Here is a 25,438-nt window from a genome sequence, read left to right as displayed (position 1 = left end):
TGGCGCTAGGCAGCACTTGCAGTGGCGCTTCCCGCCGCCCCATCTTCGGAAACTTCACGGCTGCGAAGCGCAGAGCCCAGCGGAACCCAGGTCACCAGAGGTAAGCGCAGCGTTCCTGCCCCAACCCCACCCCACCCGGCCGCCGCCCCACCCCCGACGTGCACTCCTCCACCCCGCACCCCAAAAGTCGGGCCAGGACCCATTCAACGGGGTCTCAGCACACGCCCCTGCAAGCTCCCCTCGGCCCTGCCTGGCGCCGTTCAAGCACCCCTTGTCCCCGGCACAGTGGCCTGGTCGGCGGAGCACACCCACAGCCTCGCTGCCAGCCCTGTCTCCAGCCCTGGGCCCTGCCACGCCTCGCACACACTGCCCCCATCAGCTCCGGCTCCCCATATGCTCCTCGCAGACACCCCACCCACGTCCCAGCCCCGAGACAGGCGAGCAGCCCACCGTGCAGAGAAGCCCCAACACTAACCCCCACCCAGCAGCCGCCACTCCCCTGCATCTCAACACTCAGGCACACCTGCTGGATTCGCGTCCTCAAGCACCCTGCCCCGCCCCCATCGCGAGTCGCCATTCACACCCCCCCCCCAGCTTGGCCGAGTTCTCCGCTGCCACCCCCTACAGCTGGCAGAGGGCTCTGGAGGCGGCAGCATTTGGTGGCATCCCTACCAGGTGTCTCTGGCTCGCCTTGTCAGCGGGTGCTATCCCGAGGCCCACCGGGAGCCGCCCACAGACCCTGGCTTCTCCCCCAGAGACCCGGGAGGCACTTGGACCCAAGGCACCTAGCGGGGTGCAGAAATGGAGGCGGCAGGCTGTGCCCCGGGGTGCACAGTAGGCGCGTGCCGTCTGCGCTCTGGGCGCACGTGTGCGGGTGCGTGTATGGGGCTGGGGGTGTGCGAGCAGAGGGAGCGCTGAGCGGCACCCTCCCGCAACAATTGGTTTCCTTCATTCATGCCTTCTTTGTTAATGATGATTTCTTCCTCGAGCATGCCAGGCCTTGCGCACGGGCGGGGGGGGGGGGCTGAGATCAGGCGCACACCCCTGCCTTGAAGGAACTCCCAGTCCCGCGAGGAGAGGACCAGGAGGCGCAGGAAGCCATCCCAGTGCAAAGTAGATTTGGTGGAAAAGACACCGGATTTGGCAGGAACGTTGACGCTGGGAGCTGTGCTCCTGCGCATGTGACCGCCGCGACAGGCGAAAAACCTCCCGTTCGCCTGGCGGGACCGAACGTTCCCAGGGTGAGCGGGAGGGCCCGGCTTGGGAGCCGCGGGGCTGGCAGAGCGCGCGTCTCCCGAGGCCCTGGGGATGGGGGCGGAAGCGCGGCCAGGGGGGTGGGGCGGCGGCGGGCCTGGCCTAGCCTGCTGGCGCACCAGGGGCGGAGGCGGCTAGGGTCGGGGGAGGGGGCCTTGGCTGCTCTCAGCCCCGCAGTGCGGAGTGGCAACAGGTTCCAGGTTGTCCTGCTGCTGGCAGCCGCGTTGCTGGCGCTGCCCAAGGCCAGCTCTTGCTATGGGTGGGGGACGTGCCCGCGGGGTCTGGAGGAGGGGTCAGCAACTTGAGAGTGAGTTAGGAGTGTGGGTCTGCAGCTAGCTAGCTTCCCCTGCCGCCTTTCCCCTCCCCATCTATCCAGTCCAGTGACTGTCACCTTATCCAGGGTGCCACTCCATCCCCCAGGGCTCCAAGCACGTGGAGCCCCCAAGTAGGGCTGATCACAGTGGGCCGGTCTGGCACATCGCAGGCCTTTAGGCCCGTCATCCCTGCCCAGCCTAGGTGTGAGGGGAGCCCCTGAGCTTGGTGCCCACAGCCAGGTAGTACCCTCCCTCTGGGGGTGGAGGTGGGGATGAAAGGCAACACAACACAGAGAAGCCAGAAGACAGAGTCCAGACCTCCCAGGCTGCAGCTCCCAGGCAGGGCATCCTCAGAGGACAGGATGGCAAGAGCCCAGAGGCAGGAGACAACAGGCTGGTCCAGGAGGCAAGAAGGCTGCCTGGAAGAGGAGGGTGGAGGAGGGGGGTAAGAAGGATCAGAATCTGGACAGCTGAAGGGGAGGGAGGCCTGGGAGAGGCACAGGCCAGCTGCATGGAGAGAGCAGGGCCTGGAGTTCCTAGCTGGCAGTGCCCGGGGTGGGGGCAGGAGGCAACCCAGCCTGCAGCCTGCCCCCCCACCCCTGCTGACTGCTCTAGCCAGGGACTCTGATGGTATGCATGATGCCCTGTGTGCTGAGCCTGGAGTCGCATGCCCGGCGTCCCACAGTCTCCAGCCCCAGCTGGCTCTGTACAGCCCTGCCTGCCTGCCTGGCCCCTGGGTGCTGGCCAGAGTGTTCAGTGGGCAGGGACTTCCCCTAGGTTTGCGCACGCACTGGTGCGTGAATGTCCCAGAGGCCCAGACCTATCTGGCCCAGCACCCCTGTACCCCAAACTGAGTGCTCACCTTCTGAGGACATTCTGCTACCAAAATGGGAGGGGCACCCCACTTCTGGAGTCACCTCTTTCTTTAGACCTGCTTTCTGTGGACAGGCCTCAGGATGGACCATCCCCCCGGTGACTGTCCCCAGCCTGTAGTTCCTTGTCCATGCGGTCTTCTCTGGTGCCTTGCCCACTTATCTACCAGAGTCTTAACCTTCTGATTAATTTGTAGGAGCTTTATCTTATCTGCTGCAATGGTTCCCTTCAACTCTGCTCTTTGCTTTAGATGGTTGGAAGCTGAAAGGGGACCCAGAGCCAGGCCTGAGGAGAGCCTCCCCATTCTGGCATTGTCTCAGGCCTTATCACCCCAGGATGAGCCTGGTCTTCCTTTTATGACCGGCCTGTCCTCCTAACCCAGGACTGCTGGACGAGCAGGGACCTGTGTGTCCCCTGGCTCTTCCAGTCAGCCGCCCCAGCCCTGCTGGAGGAATGTTCTGGTGCAGGCCAGGGCGGAGGGTGGCTGAGCAGACGGGCCTGGAGGTCGAGATGCTGACCTGGTCAGGGCCTGAGGAGGGAGCCAAGCAGGGGGGCGTCCAGATGTTGCAGACTGAAGTCCAGATGCCTTAGCCTTAGCTAAGCCTTGGCAGGGGGGAGGGGGGAGGGGGCTTCCATGAGCAGCAAAGCAGTGAGAGCAGAGCTGCTGGGGCAGTGCTGCCCCTAGTCCCCAACCCCCCTCCCACCCCATGGCAATAGGAGACCCTGGCAGCCAGAGCCAGCGGCCAGAGAAGCCCATTGTACAGATGGGGCACTGCTGCTCCCAGTGAAGAGGCTGAGCTGCTGGCAGCCTGGCGGGCAGGGGCGCTGGGCTCCTGTCCCCACCCCTCCCCCCAGCCTCCGGGGGCCGACTGGCGCCGGCCAGGGGAGCTGCGCCTGGTCCCCTGCTGGGCCCCTGACCTGCCCTTGGCCTCTGCCCCGGCCGGTCCCGCCTCGGTGGAAGCCCGGGCTCAGCGCGCCACTTGCGGGGCCCACCCGACCGCCGCGGCTGCCACCCGTTGGCTCACGCCCCCCTGAGCCCGCCCCCCCGCCCCGCCCCGCCCCTCAAATGGCAACTCCACGTCCAAAGGCAGCAGCTTCCAAGGTGGAAGCGGGTCCGGCGGCCAGAGAGCAGAGCTGCGCAGTCTGCTGGCCTCGCCTCCACGTGCGCCTGCCTGCGGCTGCCCGGGACTCCCCGCCCGCGCGGCCCCAGCCTCCCGCCGCCCTGGCCGGGACCCCTGCGAGCCGCAGTCCGCCGCGGGACCACGCTCCAGGTCTCTCTCCTTTTGTCTTCTCCTCCTGCGGGGGTCTTCGGGGCGGGGCGTCTGCGGACTGCCCAGCCAGGTCCCTCACCGCCTTGGCGCTCCCTCTGTTCTGCTCCCGGCTCTCCCAGGGTGGGGCTCTCGGCCAGAACCTCTGCTCTCCCGCGCGCACGCTGGGAAAGTTGGGGAGCGGTCGAGGTGGTGGCAGATGCAGAAAGGGGGTTGCGAGAAGTGGCCTCCAAGAACATCAGGAGAAGCCAGAAAGGGACCCTCGACTCTCGGACAGGGTGCGTCTGCGCCCACGGTCCTCGCCCCGCAAAAGGGCCACTCCGGGCGCCCGGAGACCTCCGCGCGCTTTGCGGGGCGCACGGGGCGCCTTTCCACGGGCGCCGGGAGAGTAGGGCGAGGCGTGGGGGGCTTCCCGAGCCCGTGTGCCCGGGAGCGCGCTGGCCCCACGGCTCACGGCGCCCTGGCTCTCTCTCTCTCTCCGCAGCGCCCGCGGCCCGACGTGCCGGGAGCACCGAGCCCATGGAGGGCCTGGGCCGCTCATGCCTGTGGCTACGCCGCGAGCTGGCGCCCCCGCGGCCCCGGCTGCTGCTGCTTGACTGCCGCAGCCGCGAGCTGTATGAGGCGGCGCGCATCGGCGGGGCCCTGAGCGTGGCGCTGCCGGCCCTGCTGCTGCGCCGCCTGCGCCGCGGGAGCCTGTCGGTGCGCGCCCTGTTGCCCGGGCCGCCGCTGCAGCCGCCTCCGCCCGCACCGGTGCTGCTGTACGACCAGGGAGGCCGGCGCCGCCGCGGGGAGGCCGAGGCCCAGGCCGAGGCGGACGACGACTGGGAGGCCGAGTCGGTGCTGGGCACCCTGCTCCGGAAGCTGCGAGAGGAGGGCTACCTGGCCTACTACCTGCAAGGTAGGTGCGGGCACCCCCACCCCGGGGCAGGGCCTGCCTCATTTCCCTGGGTGCAGCCTCAGGCAAGTCTTTAACCCCTGGGAGCACTGCGGGCAGTTGGACTAGCCACACCAAGTTCACAGTAGCAAGTACTAGCACAGGCTCTGGAAGGAGAGAAGAAATGAAGGCAGGCTGGGTGGGGGTGGCGTGACACAGGCCTGCTGGCTCTTGGAGGAGGTGGAATCAAACACATCAGGCAACCCCAGAGCTCCAGAGGAGGCCCCAGGCTCCCCAGGAAGCTACAGAGCCCACTGTCCAGCGACCAGAGTCCTAGGGGCCTTGAGCTGCACTGGACAGGAGGTTGCTCAGAGCTTTGGAAGCTCCCAAGGGAGAGCCACACTCTCCCCCAGCACCCGCATCCCAGCCTTGGGTTCTCCAGTCCCAGCCCGGGTATTCAGCTGCTTGGGAGACCAAGTCCCAAGACCACCCTGTCCCCCCACCCCCAGGTGGCTTCAGCAGATTCCAGGCTGAGTGCCCTCACCTGTGTGAGACCAGCCTGAATGGGCACAGCGGCTCCGGTGCGAGCCCAGGGCCCAGCCCCGTGGTGGGGCTGGGTGGCCTGTGCCTGGCCTCCGACTGTTCTGACGCCGAATCGGAGCCGGACCGAGAACCCATGAGCTGCGGGCTGGATTCGGAGGGCCACACGCCCCCACCAGTGGGGCTGCTGCCTGCCTTCCCAGTCCAGATCCTGCCCAACCTCTACCTGGGATGTGCTCGCGACTCGGCCAACGTGGACAGCCTGGCACAGCTGGGCATCCGCTATATCCTCAACGTCACCCCCAACCTCCCAAACCTCTTCGAGAAAAATGGCAACTTTCACTACAAGCAGATCCCCATCTCAGACCACTGGAGCCAAAATCTATCCCAGTTCTTTCCCGAGGCCATCGCGTTCATTGGTGAGCCAGCCTCCCCTGGCCTGGCCCTGCTCCCTGCCTTCCCTGCCTCCCCACCCTGTCTGGGTTCGGGGTTGCTTGGAGAAGGCCTCTGGCCTACACTTCATGCCCCATTCTGTCCTTCCAGATGAGGCCTTGTCCCAGAACTGCGGGGTGCTGGTACACTGCCTGGCAGGCGTCAGCCGCTCCGTCACTGTCACTGTGGCCTACCTCATGCAGAAGCTCCACCTCTCGCTGAACGATGCCTATGACCTGGTCAAGCGAAAGAAGTCCAACATCTCGCCCAACTTCAACTTCCTGGGGCAGCTGCTGGATTTCGAGCGCAGCCTGCGCCTGGAGGAGCGGCGTGCTCGTGCCCGAAGCAGCGGGGAGCAAGAGTCGGCCACCTCTGACCCCCCATCCTTCTTCACCACCCCCACCAGCGATGGGGCATTTGAGCTAGATCCCACCTAGGGCCTGGCCGCCCACGTGGGCACTCCTGACCACCCACGTGCCAGGGAAAGGAAGGCAGGAGGGGTTCAGCCATAAGCAGGGGGGGGGAGGATGCTGGGGGGGGGGAGAGCGCATTACCTCATGCAGGGGCAGTGGGAAGAAGCCTTGGGGTGGTTGGGGGAGACACCTGTCCCCCCCACTTGAGACACCTCTGGAAATCCTAATAAACGTGCCTAGGGGCTGGGCCAGAGCCACTGGCCTGACCCTCCACATGCCACAGCCTGCCTTTGTGTCCTGGTCACTTCTTCCTTTGGGCATGAGGCTGGGGGTACAACCCATGAGACCACTGCAGATGCTCAGCTGTGCGGTGAGCACCCTGCTCTGCCCCCACCAAGGGCACCCCTCCCTACCTCTCCAGTACGGGTGCAGAGGGTTCCGACTTCTCTGGGCACACTGGGGTATGGCCTCTCTCAGGGCAGCACCATGGGGGAGGGGGGCTGCCCCTGCAGCGTCTGGGCGGCTTCCCGGCCGCACATCTGGCGCCCTGACTGTTTATCCACTTGACATTTGAAAAGACGCTTTTTCCCTCTTTCCCCAGATGTCTTGAGGGTTCACTGGGGCTCTTTGTGACCGAGGGTGCTCAGGCTGCTGCAGGAGATGGGGTCTTCCAGTCAGAGCGGCGGGGGGGGGGGGGCAGGCTTGGCTGGCTGGTGGGAGAGGGGAGGGGACCCCGCTGCGCGCATGCACACACACACACACACACACACACACACACACACACACACACACACACAGGCATTCATTGCAGTGCACGCCCCATGGGCGGCCGGGTCTGCAGGCGTGTGTGCTGCATGTCACGCTGCCTCTCAGGCCAGGACCACCACACTAGCTTCTGTGGGTCCAGATTAGACAATTTCTAGACGACAGGGAGCTGCTTCCTGAATACCCTGGAGAGACTGAGGAAGATAATGGGGGTTCTGTGAAAGAAGAGCCTCCCCCCCCCCACTGCCTGTGCGTCCTGCCAAGCCATTATTTCCAATCCCACAACCCACGGTCCAATCTGGGGCCAAGTAGTCCCTCCAGCCCCCCACACAAAGGCCCTGCTCAGTGCCACACATGATGGGAGGCTGTCCTAGGTTCCCAGCCACAGGGGGACTACTAGGACCCCCAAAATGGCAGAGGAGACTCACCCTGCCTGGGGTCTCCAGCTCTGCACCCATCCAGTGTCTCTGCTCATCATGGGCTCACAGTCCTTCTGAAGCTGTGATTCCAGAAAGTTCCAGCCAGAGGCACGGCAGAGAGTGGAGGGGGCGGGGAGCACTAGGAATGAGTGACAAGGCTAACAGTGTGGACCTTGTGTCCACAGCGACCCTCAGGGCAGAGCACAGGAAGAAGATGGAATCTAAGTGCAGCTTTCTGTAAGATCTCTTTACTCTATTTCCTATGACGTAGCTTCACATGAACAAGGCAGAGAGTCCTGATCTAGTACACGTGGCACTAGGGGTCCAGCCGGAAACCTCAGGCTCACAGGCTCTGCGCTTGGCCAGTCCAGTGACTTTGCTGCTCCCTCAAGGCTGCTTTTGAAGGAGCATCTACACTGATGGGGCCAATGCCAGCCTCTGCCCAGACCACTCCTCCTGCGCCTTCACCAGCACCATCACCACCCAAACACACAGAGCTGGGACTCTGTGGCTGTGGTCAGCAGAACACTGCGACCAACCCAGCTCATGAAAACAAGGCCTTCGGTAGCAAAAAGTAATGTGGGAGGAGCCCGGCAGAGAGGGGTTTGTGAGCAGAGGCGAGGTCCTGAGTTCTGCAGTAACACTCTGGCCTCTCCACCTGCCCTCTCCAAGCCCTGTAGCTCAGTTTGAGAGATAAAGCAAATCTCTTGGTGCTGCTGGTGGTGGAGGCTTCGCAGATGGAATCGGTCAGTGACCTTGAGTTGGGAAATTACCCTGGATTACCAGTGTGGGCCCTAAACACCATCACGTGCGCCCTTCTGAGGGAGAGAGGGAGGAGGCAGAAGAGTGTGAGGAGGGGGAAGAACAGGTTTCTAAGTGAAAAACAACCAGGAGCTCGAGTACCTGAGGGCACAAGTGAAGGGGGCTGGGCCCTCTGAAGCAGGGGGCAGCACTCATCCAGGGGCACTGGCAGCAGAGTGGCCAGAAGAGGTGAGCTGACAGGAGCACCGGAGCCCTACTCTCGGTGCAGGCGTGCTCCTGGCTGGCTAGCAGAGGAGGTGTCCCAAGCTGTGAAGGCTTACCACCCAGAGACCAGCCACATGCAGACCCAAAGGGGGCTATGGGAAGTGCCCAGAGCAGGTGTGCTGAGGGGCTGGCCACTAAGAGAGCCCCTTCCCCAACATGAGCCTTTCAGCCCCCTGAAGCTGAAGACAGAGGGCAGCCCCAAGCAGAGCAGCTGAGTCTTAGGGTGATGGGGTGGAGGAAGACACAGAGAAAGGGAGCTTGTGCCGCTCTGCCATCTGCCATTTATGGCACCTCCCTGCTTCACCTTCCTTGCCACCATACAGTGCCAGGGGTGGGACCCAAAACTCCATGAATGTGCTCCACGTAAAGTTGTTTCACATTCTTTTTATTTATTTTCTTAAGATAGACACAGAGACGGAGAAAGATAGAGAGAGGTGGGAGGGGAGACCGAGGACACAGCACCAAAAACCTTCTTCAAGGCGATGGGCCCAGGCTGGGACCTAGGTTGGGCACCTGGCAGAGCAGCATACTGCCCAATGGGCAATTTCACAGGCCCTGGCTCCTCAGATTTTAAAACTAGACTGCTGAAAACACTGGACAGACTAGACACTGCAGCAGGCAGGGAGCAAATCTGACACATCTAGTCCAGAGAAGGTACACATCGAAGAAATGGGCCCTAGTGGGAGTGCACCGGTAGAGGACACATAGAATAATGCATGAAAATCCGGGCTCAGGTGCTCAGTCCTCAGCTGCAGGGCGGGAAGCAACGCTCCAGGCATCTCCCTCTCCCCCTTCTATCTCTCCTCTCTCTGTCTCCACTCAGGTAGGGAATAACATAATGGTTAGCAAAAGACTTCCATGCCTGAGACAAAAGAGGTCCCAGCTTCAATCCCCCCACACCGCCATGAGCCAGAGCTGAGCAGTGCTCTGGAGAAAGAGGGGCGGGGGAGAGAGAGAGAGAGAGAGGGAGAGAGAGAGAGAGGGAGGGAGAGAGAGAGAGAAAGAGAGGGAGAGAGATTTGGAATGAAAGAAAGAGGGAAGGAAAGACAGCCATTGTCTCTTCATTAAATCTCTGTCTCCACAAAATAAATAAACTTTCTTCAAGGAAACAAAAAAACCAGAATAGCAACCGCTGGAGGGAAAGAAACTATGAGAATTCACAGTGAGAGGATTTGAAAGCAATAGGAGGGAAATGGGCCACACAGAAGGAGTCACAGTCATGCTGACAGGACACTTCTCCTCAGGAGACTGGGGCCAGAAGACAGTGGAGGACCTGATCAAAGAGCTGGAAAAAGGAAAATACAGCCCCCAAATCCATATCTCACAAAACGTCCTTTAAAAATATGAAGATGTTTTAAAAGCCACTCCCAGATAAAAAGACTGAGCAAACCATTGCTAGTAAACTTGTTTATTGCAAGAGATACTGGAGGAAGTCCTGCAGTCATTGGTTATTGCACTGGCTTCCCAGGAAGAAAGATGGAGCAGAACTGATTATTGACATGTGGCTATCTCTCAGTACATTTCTCCTCATTCCTCATCTTCAGTAAGAAAGAAACAGAGACAAAGAGAGAAACAGAGAGAGGGAGAAGATGAGATGTATTATATATCCATCAGAGCTTTATTGCTCCTAGATTTTTGTTTTATTTTATTTACCAGAGCCCTGCTCAGTTCTGGCTTCTGGTGGTGCTGGGGATTAAACCTGGGACCTTGGGGCCTTGGCTGGTAAGTCTTTTTGCAGAACAATTATGCCGTATCCCCAGCCCTATTATTGTTGTTCTTGTTGTTTACCCAGACCCCTGCTCAGCTCTGGGTGATAGTGATTGAACCTGGGATCTCAGGCTTGGAAGTTTTTTTTCAAGCAAGCAGGAAATGAAGGAAGGAAGGAAGGAAGAAAGGAAGGAAAGGAAGGAGAAGAAAGAAAGAAAGAAAGAAAGAAAGAAAGAAAGAAAGAAAGGCTTTTTGCACGACGAGACCATTATGCTATCACCCCAGCCATTAGCTGAGACTTTCAGATGCAGAGACACAAAAGTTGTGACCCTGGAGGTGTCACAGTGGATAAAGCATTAGACTGCGTTCAGTCCCTCTCTTTGATCTCTCCCTCTTTCTCACTCACGTTGACTTCTTAAAAAATAAAGGTGTAGACATCAACAAATGACTGGCTAAGACAGTTATGACCTATGTATTCCACGGAATATTGCTCTGGGAACAAAAAAAGATGATATTGTGTCCTTTGGGACAAAATGGATGGGACTGGAGGTGTGGATGCTTAGCTAAATAAGAGATGAGAGACAGCTACCAGACGTTTCACTCATGTGTGGAATCTAGTGATCTGATTTACACAAACTTTACAAAAAATACACACAAACAGAAGCAAACAAACAAACTGTAAGACTTGTGAGAACTCTAGTGGTTATCTTTGGGAGGTGAGAGGGTGGGGGGTACCGAACTCTGGTGTGGGCACGGCGTGGAACTACACACTGTCATCTCACAGATTATTTCATAAGCTAATAAAAGCATACAGTTATATAAAGCAGTAGCTGGAATGTTACACTGCTGAGTATATGACCCTCCTAAACTTAACACAAAGGAGGAGGGCCGGGCTGGGGCCCCAGCGAAGCAGCATCTGTACCCGTGTCTGTCCGCACTCACACAAAGTAGACGTGGCCAGTCAGATGCGGGTTGCAACACAGTTGCAATTCAAAATATAGACAGTGAAGCCAGCTGGACATCAATGACACAAACATTACACACAGCAGCACATTTGGCCGTTTCAAACACTCAGGAAACAGTCTCTAGGCTCAGAACATTCCCCATGCACCTAAAAGGACTGAAATAAAGATAAGTGTGTTATCACAATAGAGTGAAATGATTAATAAAAAGAAAGAAATCACAGTCCTTTTAAATTTTTATTAGTAATTTACAAAATTTCAAAATAACAGGAGGACAGTTTCACAGTGTTCTCACCAGCAGAGTTCTGTGTCCCAATTCCCTCCACTGGAAACTGCAGTGGTTCTCCCAAGGTCACAGATATGGGTTGACCATTATTTCTGTAACTATCTCTATCTACCTATCTATTTTTCCATTTTTTCTATGATCCTGCCTTCTCTTCCATTTTAAGTCACATCTACACCTATTATTACTTCCGAATACCCTTTCTTTCTTCCTCTTCTCTCTCTGGGACCTGATGGAGTGGGAGTCCAGAGCCCTCTTGTCATCTTCCCCTAACATTTCCCCGCCTCTGGGAGCATGGACCAAAGTTCTTTATGGGATGCAGAAGGTGGGAGTTCTGGCTTCTGTAACTGCTTGTTCAGGACATGCACATTGGCAAGTCGACCAAGACCCCCAGCCTGAGAAAGCGTGAATTCTAAAAAGCACCTTTCAGCACATTAGGGAGAGAAAGGGTACTTTCTCAAGATGATGAAGAGCCTGAGCACTCAAGGGCAGGAGAGACAGCACAAAGCCTCTCCTGTCTGAGGCTCCCAGGTTCAATCCCCAGAACCACCAGAAGCCAGAGCTGAGCAGGGCTCTGGTCGGTCTCTCTCTCTCTCTCTCTCTCTCTCTCTCTAACCAAATAAAACTTTTTTCAAAGTTCACAGTCAATGTGGTGCGTAATGATGAAGCACTGACTGCGGCCCAAAATATAAAAAGGAGTGCTCTCAGCACTTGCCTTCAGCAGAGCAGTGGGGGCAGTGGGGTCCTGAGGGCAGAAGGGGCAGCAGAGGGAAAGCACACATTTATCACTTAGTGCAGAGCACAAAGCCGGGGCCTCACATGCAGGTATCCTGCTCCTGGGCTACGTCCCTGGTTCCAAGGAAGAAAGAGCTGAAACTCCGCCAGACTGGAGTGGAAGACATCAAACTCCATGTGAAGAGAACACAACTTGTGTGCAAGCAAAGGTGCCTGTGGCCGGGGAGCTAGTGTGGTACTAGCACCTAGGACTCACCCACAGGACCTAGGCTCCATCCCCAGCACAGCAAAAAGCAGAGCTGAGCAGTGCTCTGGCTAGAAGAAAGTTAAAGAAAGAAAATCTACCCGGGAGTCGAGTGGTAGCACAGCAGGTTAAGTGCATGTGGCACGAAGCGCAAGGACTGGCTTAAGGATTCCAGTTTGAGCCCCCAGCTCCCCACCTGGAGAGAAGTCGCTTCACAGTTGTTGAAGCAGGTCTGCGGGTGTCTATCTTTCTCTCCCCCTCTGTCTTCCCCTCCTCTCTCCATTTCTCTCTGTCCTATCTAACAACATCAACAACAACAATAACAACTACAACAACAATAAAAAACAACAAGCAACAAAAGGGAAAATAAATTTTAAAAGTATTAAAAAATTAAAAAAAGAAGAAAATCTACCCAAGGTAAATAATACACAGGCCAATACTCCCAGAGGGAGAGAAACGTGAGGGGAGATGACCAGAAGGCTCTAGAACCCAATTCCATCAGGACCAGAAAACAAAGAGGCAAAGAGGAAGGGCACTCGGAAGTAGTGACAGGTATAGGTGTGACTCAGGAAGGAAGAGAAGGCAGGACCATAGGAGGGAAAAAGGGGCGAATACATATATAAATAGAGTTCTAGTAGTAATAGTCAGCCCGTATCTGTGACCTTGGGAGAACCACTGCAGTTTCCAATGGAGGGAATGGGGACACAGAACTCTGGTGGTGGGAACTATATGGAATTATATCCCTGTTGTCTCGTAATTTTGTGAATCGATATTAAATCACGAGAAAGGAGGAGGAGGAAGAGGGGGAGGGGGAGGGGGAGGGGAGGGGGGAGAGGGAGAGGGAGGAGAATGCACCAGCCAGCAAAATACTGGGTTATCAGAAAAGTTGTGACGTATTGTTACACAGAGAAACAGAAAACTTTATGGTGATTTGTTTTTTCTTTATTGGGGGTTTTAATAGTTTGCAGTCAGCAGTAAAATACAGTAGTTTTTACATGTGTAATATTTCTTAATGTTTCCACATAACAGTTCAACCCCCTCTAGGTCCTCCTCTGCCCGTGTCCCAGTAACTACTGAACCCTCCCCCTCACCCCAGTCTTTAATTTTGGTGCAATACGCCAAACTCAGACTAAGATCTACTTTGTGTTTTCTTATTTTTCAACTTTTTAAAACATTATTAATGATTTAATAATGGTCAACAAGATTATAGGACAAAAGGGTGCAATTCATACAATTCCCACCACCAGAGTGAGATGTCCCACCCCTTTACATTGGAATCTTCCCTATTCTCTTCTTTTTCTTCTAGCGTTGGCCCTTCTTCCGCAGCCAGTCAACAGCATCAGGTTGAGCCTGATGTCAAGTTTCGAGACCTCCTTTGAATCTGGAGAGGTGGCAGTCGTTGACTATGTGGGTCATAATCTGTCTGTAGCCACAGGGGCAGTTCGGGTCGTCTCTGGCTCCCCAGCGGTGGAACATAGCGGCGCACCGGCCACGGCCTGTTCGATAGCGATTGAGGAGGGCCCGATCATAACGTGCTAGGTCAAAGCCGGGTGGACGCTTGCAGGGGTCTGTGATGAGGTGTTTGTTCTTGACCTCAGCTGACTGCCAACTCTGTTTCCAAGCATCTGGAACAGAGAAGTTCAGTGTAGGCGTAGGGGACCAGATTGGGTGACGAGATGTCAAGCGTTGGACAGGGTGGGCGAAGATCTCCGCGTATATTGGCAGGTCCGGTCGAGCGTAGACGTGGGAAATGAACTTAGATGATGCCGCATCCCGACGAATATCTGTCCCTATTCTCTGTCCCTCTGGGAGGATGGAGCAAAGGCCTCCATGGAGCACAGAAGGTCAGAGGTCTGGCTTCTGTAGTTGCTTCTCCACTGGACATGGGTGTTGGCAGGCCGATCCATACCCCCAACCTGTCTCTGTCTTTTCCTAGGTGGGGTAGGGCTCTGGGGAGGTGGGGTTCCAGGACACGTTGGTGAAATTGTCTGCCCAGGGAAGGCGAGTTGCTGTCATGGTACTATTTTTTCAACTTCTATGAGTGAGATCATCCCATGTCAATCCTTCTCTTTCTGACTGATCTCACTTCACATAGTATCTTCAAGCTCCATCCAAGATGAGATGAAGAAGGTGATATCACCATTGTTAATAGCTGAGTAGTATTCCATTGTGTATATAGACCACAACTTGCTCAGCCACTCATCTGTGCTTGGGCATCTGGGTTGCTTCCAGGTTTTGGCTATTACAAATTGTGCTGCTAAGAACATGGGTATACACAGATCTTTTTGGATGGGTGTGTTGGGTTCCGTAGGATCTATCCCCAGGAGAGGGATTGCAGGGTCATAGGGTGGATCCACTTCTAGCCTTCTGAGAGTTCTCCAGACTACTCTCCACGAGGGGTTGGACCCATTCACATTCTCACCAGAAGTGCAGGAGGGTTCCTTTGTCCCCACAGCCTCTCCGGCATATGCTGCTGCTACCTTTTCTGAATTTTTCAAGCTCCATCCAAGATTGGCTGAAAACGGTGAAGACACCATTTCTAATAGCTGAGTAGTATTCCGTTGTGTATATATACCACAACTTGCTCAGCCACTCATCTGTTGTTGGATACCTGGGTTGGTTTCAGGTTTTGGCTATTACAAATTGTGCTGCCAAGAACATATGTGTACACAGATCTTTTTGGATGGGTGTGTTGGGTTGCTTAGGATATGTCCCCAGGAGAGGAATTGCAGGGTCATAGGGTAGGTCCATTTCTAGCCTTCTGAGAGTTCTCCAGACCGTTCTCCACAGAGGTTGGACCAATTGACATTCCCACCAGCAGTGCAAGAGGGTTCCTTTGACCCCACAACCGCTCTAGCATTTGTTGCTGCTACCTTTTCTGATGTGTGACATTCTCACAGGAGTGAAGTGGTATCTCATCGTTGTCTTTATTTGCATTTCTCTGACAATCAAAGACTTGGAGCATTTTTTCATGTGTCTATGGGTCTTTTGGATCTCTTCTATAGAGAATATTCTGTTCCTGTCCTTTCCCCATGTTTGGATGGGGTCATTTGTTTTCTTGTTGTTGAGTTTGGTGAGCTCTTTATATATTTTGGTTATTGGCTTCTTGTCTGATGTATGGCAGGTAAAGATCTTTTCCCCTTCTGCAGGAGTTCTCTTTGTTTGGGTGCTGGTTTCTTTTGCTGTGCAGAAGCTTTTTAATTTGACATAGTCCCGCTGATTTATTTTTGACTTAGTCTTCTTTGTAATTGGATTTGTATCACTGAAGATGCCTTTAAAATTTAGACAGAAAAGAGTTCTACCAATATTTTCCTCTAAGTATTTGATACCTTCTGGTCTGACATCCAAGTCCTTGAACCACTTAGAATTTACTTTTGTGTTTGGTGAAATATAGTGATTCAGTTTCGTTCTTCTCTCCTTTCCCCATTTAATAGTCTGGGCATATTTGTCAAAAATTAGATTTCCATAGGTGTTGGGGCTTACTTCTGGGCTCCCAATTCTTTTTTTTTAGTATTTATTTATTCTCTTTTGTTACCCTTATTATTTTATTGCTGTAGTTATTGCTGTCGTTGTTGGCTAGGACAGAGAGAAATGGAGAGAGGAGGGGAAGACAGAGAGGAGGAGAGAAAGACAGACACCTGCAGACTGGCTTCACGTGCAGGTGGGGAGCCGGGGGCTTGAACCGGGATCCTTACGCCGGTCGTTGTGCTTTGCGCCACCTGCGCTTAACCCACTGCACTACCACCCAACTCCCCTGGGCTCTCAGTTCTATTCCACTGGTCAGTGTATCTATTCATGTTCCAGTACCAAGCAGTTTTGATGACAATGGCCCTATAATACAGTTTGAGATCTGGGGGTGTGATGCCTCCAGTTCTGTTCTTTCTTCTCAAGATAGTTTTGGCATTTCTAGGTCTTTTCTGCTTTCAGATAAACATCTGTAGCTTTTGTTCTATTCTCCTAAAAATATTAGGTGTGATCTTGGTGGGGATTGCATTAAATCTGTATATGGCTCTGGGTAGTATATTCATTTTGATGATGCCAATTCTTCCAATCCTGCGATGAATTTTTTTGACAAGCCAATAGTTCACTTGGGGAGTGCACTCCTTAGAATGCATTCGCCTCTGTCAGGGGGCCTAGGGCATGAGGTCCTGAGTTTAATCCCGGATGTCACATGTGCCAGACTGATGCCCCCTCTCTCTTTAAGGTGCTTTTCTATTTTTTATTATCTTTATTTTATTTATTGGATAGAGACAGCCAGAAATCTAGAGAGAAGGAGGTGATAGAGAAGGAGAGACAGAGAGACACCTGCAACATTGCTTCACCACTCGCAAAACTTTCCCCCTGCAGGTGGGGACTGGGGGCTCGAACCCAGGTCCTTGCACATTGTCAATGTGCGCTCAGTCAGGTGCACAACCACCCAGTCCCTCTATCTTTCTCTCTTTAAAGATTTTATTTACTTATTAATGAGAAAGACAGGAGGGGAGGGAGAGAACGAGGAATCACTCATGTGCCGCCAGGGATTGAACTCAAGGCCTCATGCTGGAGAGTCCAATGCTTTATCTACTGGGCCACCTCCCAGACCTCCATGTGCGTGCGCGTGCGCGTGCGTGTGTGTGTGTTTCCCCTCTCTCTTTAATAAGTACATCAAGTTTCTTAAAAAGCACTATTTGGGTCTGGGGAGACAGCATCATGGTTATGCATTTGGCTTTCATGTCTGAGGCTCTGAGGTCCCAGATTTAATCCCCAGTACCACCATAAACCAGAGTTGAACAGTACTCTGATCTCTTTATCTATTTCTGTATCTCTCATTTAAAAAATAATAAATAAGGGGCTGGGTAGTGGCCACGCACCTGGTTGAGCACACATATTACAATGCTCAAGGACCTGGGTTCGAGCCCCCGGTCCCCACCTGCAGGGGGAAAGCTTTCACCTGCGTGGTGAAGCAGTACTGCAGGTGTCTCTGTCTCTCTCCCTATCACACCCTTCCCTCTTGATTTCTGGCTATCTCTATCCAGTAAATAAAGATAATAATAAACATTTAAATAATAAATAAAAATAAAGCAGTATTTGACGGGTGAAAGCAACGAAGGACTACTGTGTAAGCCACTTAAGCGCAATCTCCGGGCAAGTCCAGAGAAAGAAAAGGCTAAGGGAGTGTGGCCAGGTGGGGCTGGGAAGATTGGGACTGACTGCAAAGGGTGAGGAAAATGTCCCATAATTTGCTATGATGGGTCATACAAATTTTCAAATACACTGAAAACCACTGATTTGCACTTTTTCCAGGGGGGATGTCAGGATATGTGAATGGTGTGCCAATTATAGCAGAAATGCTGAGTTTGGAAGGAGAAGCCAGCAGAAGGCCGGCGACTGTCCCCGGAAGGAAGTGGCTGTCTGTAGGCTCAGTGCAGACATGGCTGGCCACGAGGCAGGGGCACCTCCAGACAGCTGCCGGAAGCAGCTTCCATCCGCTTGCCTTGTGGCCCCCCACGGTCTCCCAGTCCCCCCACCCAAACAATCTGCTAGACGTGGAAGGCATAAGTGGCAGAGGCTATGCAGGGGCATGGAGCTGGACTTGTAAGCTTGAAGCCCAAGGTGGATTCCTGACATGGCATGGACCAGAGTGCTGCCCTCTAGCTCTCTTTCTGTTTCTCTCTTTCTGTCTTCCACTATCTTTCCTTTTTTTTTTTTTAAATTTTTTATTTAAGAAAGGATTAGTGAACAAAAGCATAAGGTAGGAGGGGTACAACTCCACACAATTCCCACCACCCAATCTCCATAACCCACCCCCTCCCCTGATAGCTTTCCCATTCTCTAGCCCTCTGGGAGCATGGACCCAGGGTCGTTGAGGGTTGCAGAAGGTAGAGGGTCTGGCTTCTGTAATTGCTTCCCCGCTGAACATGGGCGTCGACTGGTCGGTCCATACTCCCAGTCTGCCTCTCTCTTTCCCCCTAGTAAGGTGTGTCTCTGGGGAAGCTGAGCTCCAGGACACATTGGTGGGGTCTTCACTCCAGGGAAGCCTAGCCAGCATCCTGGTGGCATCTGGAACCTGGTGATTGAAAAGAGAGTTAACATACAAAGCCAAACAATTTGTTGAGCAATCATGGATCCCAAGCTTGGAATAGTGGAGAGGAAGTGTTAGGGAGGTACTCACTGCAAACTCTAGTGTAATCCTGCTTTCAGGTATATATTTTGCAGTAGTTTATGGATACGTGTGCACATACGCTCTCTCTCACAGAAACTGGTGTATGTCTAGGTTATAGGACTTTGTTAGAAAGTGAACTACCTGAGATGAAATTAGAGTGTACTATAAAAAGAAAGGTCTCACCCGAGTAATGAAGCTGAAGGGTTGTCATTCCACACGTGAAGTCTCTGGATACACTCTGAGGTGAAGCATGTTGAGATGGCAATCGTTGCTTTGGTTAGGTTGTGATCGGCGGATGCAATATTATTTGGTTTGGATTGGGAGATGCATACGGGAAAGTGAGCCCTATCCAAGGGTGCCAGGACTGGGGGAAGTAGGGGCTCTATAGTGAAGATGTGAGGTTCCTGCTGTCTTAGGGTTCAAAAAGACAATCAATAGTTAATATTATCATCACATTATTTGTTAATTGGGTTAACTTTGAAAAGTCCCTTTGTTATGGTTTGCTGTACAGTACCCAGTATCTTGTATATAGCTGTGCTATTGGAAGCCTCTAATCTACTTGGTCTAGGCTTCTGAGAGAGTCCGCATATCAAATACGTAGCCTATCTATTAAAAAGATTCAGTTTGTCTTTTGAGAACCTTTGAGACATACAATTGATTTCCCCCTCTCATATTAATTAACTACTGATTTGTATGTCTACATTTTGCTAGGAGTGTACATAAACACCATTCCCATCACCAAAGGACCGTGACCCATCCCTCCCGCCCACTCCCACCCCCCACTGGCCCAGGAAGCTACATGTCTACCCCTCACCACTGGGTTTTTACTTTGGTACCCTACTTCCACCATCTTTCCTTATCAAATGAAAACAGCTTCTTAAAACAGAGTACATAAGTGGATCGGCCTTCTCGTGGTGCATCCCGTGAGTCCCCATTCATTGGGGAAACTGAGGATCCTTCCTAGCCGACTGAATCCACATGGATCCCAGTCACTTTCAAAGCCAGCAACAAGCAGCTCCTGACAGCTTTCAACCTGACGCTGTTGACTGGCTACGGAAGAAGGGCAAACGCTAGAAGAAGAAGTACATAAGCAAGATTTAAAGGAACCACAAGGAGAACCTGGCAAAAAACAACTAGACCTCCACTGTAGGCATCACAGGAGCCAGCCTTGTCCACTGTGTGACGTATGTGCCTCAGAGCTGGACAATTCCGAAGACTCAGAGCAAAAAAGCTCATCTAGTCACCATCCTACCACCAGCCTCACAGCTCCCCAGGCAAATCTCTCACCAGTCCTTCCAAGCAACCCCCCTCCCCACATCAACCAAACAGGATGCCTCTCATTTCTCGCACACTCCAAGGAGATGGGTATGGATGCAGCTGCTCCGCTCACAGGTCACGGTCCTTGGGCCTGTCCTGGCTTCTCAGCTCCTTTATTATTATTATTATTTTTTAAATATTTCTTTATTTTCCCTTTTGTTGCCCTTGTTTTTCATTGTTGTTGTAGTTATTATCGTTGTTGTTATTGTACAGGACAGATAGAAATGGAGAGAGGAAGGGAAGACAGAGTGGGGGAGAGAAAGACACCTGCGGGCCTGCTTCACTGCCTGTGAAGGGACTACCTTACAGGTGGGGAGCCGGGAGCTCAAACTGGCATCCTTACGCCGGTACTTGCCCTTTGCGCCACGTGCGCTTAACCTGCTGCGCTGACGCCCCGACTCCCTTCTCAGCTCCTTCTACCTCCTGTAGGCAGTTTGTGGGCTCCAATTCCCTTTCCTGTGCCACTTCAGCAGCCTCTCAACAGGTGCCCCCATCTCCTGCCTCGGCTCCCAAAGAGCCCCCAGCCAGCGCGGCTTCCCGTGCCTCTCACACTGAGTTCACTCTGGGGTGACCTTCCTTGGGACCCACTTGAGAGGCCCAACCCTTAACAGAGAAGGAAGAGAAGATATCTGGAGGCAGAAGACACAAAGAGGGATAAGATGGCCTTCAAGGGCAAAGCCAAGTCCCTCTCCTTGCCATCCTGAGAGTGTCCCCAAGTCATACACGGTCCACCTCATGGCGACAGCAAGGCCTGCTCGGCCACCATGGCCTCTCTGTGCCTGTTTCCACAAGTCACGTGGGAATGATGATAGCTATGGTCGGTCGCCGCCCCAAAAGGGAGGTCTGAGTCCCCACAGGCAGAGCTCTGGGACACAGCATGAGACCAGCAGGAGACAGTGCCACACACGGCAGGCAGAGCACAGCCTTGGCCACCATGAGGGGAAGGTGGGCACGGGCCTCTGGCTCCACATCCAGCCCTTCAGGCCGCAGCTCAGCAAGCACCAAGTTGGTCCCTGCCTCCCTGCTGCAACCCACTCTGCCCTTTCTGGGCCCCCAGAAGCATGCCCTCTCCTCACCCAACCCCAGACTCTTGGAGCCCCCTCATCCTCCAGAGGGTGCCCCCTGACAAGAACATGACCACTCCAAGTGCCACCTCTACCTCGTCATCAGCCCCACTGCAACAGCACTCTGCCAGGCTCGGCTCCTGCAGCCCCCGTTGCCACCCTCTGCCCCCTGGAGACTTGCTGGGCCTTTGCCCTAGATGCTCTGCCACCACCCCCCTGCTCCTACCCCATCTATGGGCCCTTTTCTGGCTCCCAGCTGGAGCACCCCACCGCCTAGGAAGTAACGCCAGCACTTCTCACCCACTGCCCCATGAGGGAAGGGCACAGAGAAAATGGAGGAGTACCCCCTCCGCCTGTCCCTCTTCCCAGGTGGGCAGGTAGGACCTCTCATCACAGTGTGTGAGGGAGGCGGGGGGGGGGGGGGTGGCGTAGAGAGGAAGAGTTCTGAGCAGGGTCCAGGTGTTGAGGAAGTGGGGGAGGCTGGCGGGGAGACACATCGATGTGACCAGGGCCCCCCCTGCTGGCCAGAAGCCAAACTGCACCTTCCCTTGTGGCAAAGCCAGGCCTCTCCAGGGAGCCCTGACTCCTTCCAGAAGACTGGCCCAGTGCTTCTGCCTGAAGTGCCCCTTACAGCCCCCGCTGCTCCTGAACACACACCACACCAAGCTCCCCACCCCACCCTGACACTGGAGACCCCTCCCACCTCATTCTGGCCATGGGCAAAATGAGGACCAGCAGGTACAGTTCCTAGTCCCTCAGAACTAACACCTGGGACCCTGTCACCACCTGCTGTCCTGCCCCCGGGGTGCTGCTGTCCCTTTGGCAGAGGGGAGGCAGGATGGACCATGGGCCTTAGGCAGTCGAGCCACTGGAAAGGGCCCGAGGCCCCCTAGACAGTAGGGGCTGGGACTCGGAAGCCTGGAGCAAAGAGGCCTGGCAGGAAGCCATGGGAGACCTGAGAATGTGGCCAACACGGACTGGAAGGCTGGAGGACACAGGGAGGAGTAAGCCCTAGCCCTGCCCCCAGGCCTAAAATGAGGTGGTCCTGGCCACCTGCCTGGAGCCCAACTGTTGCCACAGGCCCTGGAGGTGGACATTTCAGGGGTCCAGCCCTTCCTGTTCTGCACAGACTCATGGGGAACAAGGGGGGCTCTCTCCCCTGAGCTCGGGGGATACTCAGGCTGGGACCCAGGGGGTCTTCTTGAAACGAGCAAGACAGAGGTCCGGTAGGCAAGGCATCACCTGAGAGCACACAGCAGAGCCAGGGACGCCTCTGTCTGCCTTCCCAGGGCCTGTGGGATCTAGCCTGCACACGGTTCCATGGTGCTGTCCAGGGGCGCCGTCTCCTGGCCCAGGGGCTCCCCACTCCTCTGACTAAGAGGCCCCCAGCTCTGCTTCTGCTGGGCGGCAGCCTGAGAGGCCCAGTCTGGAGCATCCCAGCCACTCGCACTTCCTCCTGGGGTTGCTGCCCAAGTAGCACTTCCTGGGGGCACACCCAGTTTTTGTGTGTTGGGTCCAGAGCTACCAAAGGTGAGGTGGTGTGAGGGGCCCTGGACACAGAGCCTGCATCCCTGCTCTCTTGCCCACAGACGACCCTGGGCCCCGTCCCCCGACACAAGCCGCAGTCCAGCACCACCATTACTCTGTCTGTCTTTATTGATTTGGGGAAGGAGGGCAGAGGGCCACGACACAAGCGGACCACCCACAGTCAGCAAAGCACTGAGCAGCCGTGCGTGCGGGAGGGACGCCCCGGGGTGGGTCGCATGCCGATGCCTTTTGGGCTTCTAGAGGGAGGGTGGCGGCAACAGAGAAGGAGGGCGCCTGCGGACATGCGCAGCCAACCAAAGGGCAGACGGGGTACCACATCCCTGCCCCCGCACCCTGTGCCACACCCGCAGTCTCAGACTCTCCAGCAGAGGCCAGCCTGGGGCTGGGGGGCTGGGGAGGGGGCTGAAGGGGTCCGTGGAAGGAGTGCAGGGTCAGTCCACATGGCCACGGCATCCTCCTGGGGGAGAGAGAAGCACAAGGGAGGTGGGTAGTGAGGCGCCGGCCAGAACCCAGGGAGCCCAGCCACGGCACTGCACGCACCTGCACATCACCAGCCCGGAAGGCTGTGGCTGGCCACCCTCCGCTCAGGGCCCTCCTCGCCCTCGGCGTTCTGGCCCAGCTTCCGGATGTGGCGCAGGAAGGAGGTGGCATTGAAGGCCCGCTGTGGGAGATAGCTGTCATGCCAGGTCCCCCGCCCCCCAGCCCTCAGCCCTCGGCTGGGCCCCCACACTGACCTTCCAGTGGGTCCGAGCGAAGTTCCGCTGGATCTGCTCACTCACTGAGCCCAGGATGTCCTTATCAAAGGCCGCATCGCCCGAGATCCTGGGGAGGAGGGAGGGGTCAGTGGGGATGGGGTGGCGGCCCCTCTGGGTCTGGCAGGCTCAGGGTGCCACTGACCAAAGGTGCTGTAAGGCCTGTTGGCAGGTGAACCTCTTCTGGGGGTCTCGCTCCAGGAGGTGCCGGATGAAGTCTTTGGCTGCAGGGGAGGCGAGGTCAGCCCTGGACGCCCCCTCCCCCCAGACCCCGTCCCTGCCCCAAGCTGGCACCTGATTCGGAGATGTCATCCCAGAAGGGCGAGTCAAACTCATAGCTGGCCCTCAGGATCTGGCTGAAGAGCTCAGGGTCGCTCTCGTCGTAGAAGGGGGGGTAGCCACACAGCCTGGCACCCACAGAGGAATCACCCAGCTGTCCAACCCTCCCCAACCCAGCAGGGGGCAGAGAGGAGCCTTCCCAGCGGCCACTCACAGGATGTAGGAGATGACGCCCAGGGCCCACACATCTACGGCCTTCCCATAGGGCTTCTGCTCCAGGAGCTCCGGGGCTGGGGGCCAGAGACAGACGCCACCGCGTCCTCAGTGCCCGCAGGCCCGGCCGCGCAGCCCCTCGAGCCTTGGCGCCCCCCCTTACCCACATAGCCCGGGGTCCCACAGGCCGTGCCCAGCATGTTGCCAGCCTGGATTTTGGACAGGCCAAAGTCGGACACCATGATCTTCGAGTCCTCAAAGGGTGTGGCATAGAGAAGGTTCTCAGGCTACAACACAATGACATTGAGTCAGTGCTGGTGAGACCCAGGGCTAGGGCTGGGCAGCCGCAGGCCCACCCTGGGTGCCAGGCAAAGGACGCACCTTGAGGTCGCGGTGCACGATGCCCAGGCTGTGCAGGTAGGACACGGCCCCCAGCACCTGGCCCACCAAGTGGCTGGCATCCTTCTCAGTGTAGGAGCCGCGCTCCATGATGCGGTCAAACAGCTCACCGCCAGTCACTCTGTAGGGCCAAACTCAGCTGAGCGGGCCTGGTCCCAACCTGCCACCCCCTGCCACTCCCACCCTGTGCCCTGCCTCACAGCTCCATGGCCAGGTAGAGGTGGGAGGGGCTCTCGTGCACGTCCTCCAGAGCCACGATGTTGGGGTGGCTGACTCTGCAAGCAAGGAAAAGAAAGGCCCTTGGTGGCCCCACGTGGGCCACAGGGGGCTTGGGTGGGGTCCCCGGGAGCCCTCAGCCTGCACACCTCCGCAGCACAGCGATCTCATTCTCCACCAGGGCCTCCTTGCCGCGCAGGGCCTTCTTGGGGATGCACTTGAGGGCCACGAGGTGTGAGGAGCCCCGCTCCTGGGCCAGCACCACCTCCGAAAAGGCACCCCTGCCGCAGCGGGAGGAGGGCCGGGAAGGCCGAGCTGGGGGAGGCCACGCCAACACCCCCACCACACCCACGCACGCGCGCCACACAGCTGCACACTCGGCCTCGCGGGCACACGCTCCGTTGACACACCGCTGTGACACACGCGCGCCCCCGCCCCCGCCCCCGCCCCAGCCCCTCGCCGGGCCTGACGCAGACCCCATCTCGCGGCCGCCCGGGCACTCACGAGCCGAGCTTCTCCCGGATCTCATATACGCTGCTGATGTCTTCCGTCTGCTTCTTCATCAGCAGCATGTCTGCGGGGAAGCCAACCCAGCTACCGCGACAGCGACAGCGACAGCGACAGGGACAGGGACAGAGACAGCCGCCTCCGCGCCCCGGCCGCCCGCCCCCGCCCCCGCCCCCCTCGCACCTGCGCCCCCAGACCCCGCGCCAGCGCCCTCACACCGACATCGGCGGGCCATCCGCCCCAAACACCCCCTCGCTGCCTCCACGCGACGACTCAGCGCGCTCCCGCACCGCACCTCAGCCCCTCAGGGCCCACTTCCACCCACAGGGTCCCCAGGCCCGAGCTGGCCCCCCACGCCGCTCAGGCCGCCCCCCGCGCCCGTGGCACCTGCGACCCCCGGGCTCTGTAACGCCGCCACCACAGCCACCCACGCGGCCGCCCCGCGCAGCCTGGCCCTTGGCGCCTCGGGCGGGGACTGGCAGCCCGAGCCTCCCGCGTCCCCAACTGCGTGGGCGTGCGTGCAGCAGGGGCGCGCCGGCGTGACAGGTGTGCGCGGGGGCGCGCGCGGGGCTGCGGCAGCCAGGGCGAAGACCCCGCCCGCGCCCCCAGGGTCCCCAGCGCCCTGCAGACCTGGACCTGGAGCCCGAGCCACAGCGTCGCGCGCACTGGCTGTCAGCTAGCCCCCCGCCCGCGCCCGCCGGCCCCGCCCCCGACGCGCGCACCCGGCCCGGGCCCGAGCCCGTGCACCGCGAGCACGAGGACACCGCAGGGCCGCGGAGCCGCAGCCTCCTTGTGAGGCAATTCCCGCCTTGCAGACACTGGCATCCGCTCTGCTGTCTGCAGGCGACCCTCCCTCCCTTGCCTTCCCCTGTCCCTCCAGCCCTGCTGGGTG

At 56.6% G+C, this 25,438-nt stretch overlaps 2 protein-coding genes across 5 annotated transcripts; one reads left to right on the top strand and one right to left on the bottom strand.

Moving 5' to 3' along the window:
* Positions 1-21: 21 nt before the first annotated feature.
* Positions 22-6,255, top strand: DUSP9 (dual specificity phosphatase 9). 3 transcript variants are annotated; one of them, XM_060183564.1, is made up of 5 exons: positions 22-100; positions 3,529-3,712; positions 4,194-4,607; positions 5,093-5,542; positions 5,667-6,255. In XM_060183564.1, the coding sequence occupies exons 3-5, from the start codon at positions 4,229-4,231 to the stop codon at positions 5,990-5,992; spliced, it is 1,155 nt and encodes a 384-aa protein (XP_060039547.1). In that variant the 5' UTR covers positions 22-100; positions 3,529-3,712; positions 4,194-4,228; the 3' UTR covers positions 5,993-6,255. The 3 variants fall into 3 exon arrangements, with proteins under 3 accessions (XP_060039547.1, XP_007534943.1, XP_060039546.1); XM_007534881.3 differs by lacking the exon at positions 3,529-3,712; XM_060183563.1 differs by lacking the exons at positions 22-100; positions 3,529-3,712 and adding an exon at positions 3,808-3,987.
* Positions 6,256-22,270: 16,015 nt separating this feature from the next.
* PNCK (pregnancy up-regulated nonubiquitous CaM kinase) lies at positions 22,271-25,238 on the bottom strand. 2 transcript variants are annotated; one of them, XM_060182921.1, is made up of 12 exons: positions 25,177-25,238; positions 24,544-24,613; positions 24,189-24,320; positions 24,024-24,098; positions 23,806-23,944; positions 23,588-23,711; positions 23,426-23,501; positions 23,227-23,339; positions 23,078-23,156; positions 22,915-23,002; positions 22,721-22,841; positions 22,271-22,637 (listed from the first exon to the last, which is right to left on the bottom strand). In XM_060182921.1, the coding sequence occupies exons 2-11, from the start codon at positions 24,609-24,611 to the stop codon at positions 22,728-22,730; spliced, it is 1,008 nt and encodes a 335-aa protein (XP_060038904.1). In that variant the 5' UTR covers positions 24,612-24,613; positions 25,177-25,238; the 3' UTR covers positions 22,271-22,637; positions 22,721-22,727. The 2 variants fall into 2 exon arrangements, with proteins under 2 accessions (XP_060038904.1, XP_016048811.1); XM_016193325.2 differs by lacking the exon at positions 25,177-25,238 and adding an exon at positions 24,934-25,131.
* Between the last annotated feature and the right edge of the window lie 200 nt (positions 25,239-25,438).

This window comes from Erinaceus europaeus, chromosome X, assembly GCF_950295315.1.
Source record: "Erinaceus europaeus chromosome X, mEriEur2.1, whole genome shotgun sequence".
Lineage (NCBI taxonomy): Eukaryota > Metazoa > Chordata > Mammalia > Eulipotyphla > Erinaceidae > Erinaceus > Erinaceus europaeus.
This window is presented reverse-complemented; position numbering and strand designations above follow the sequence as displayed.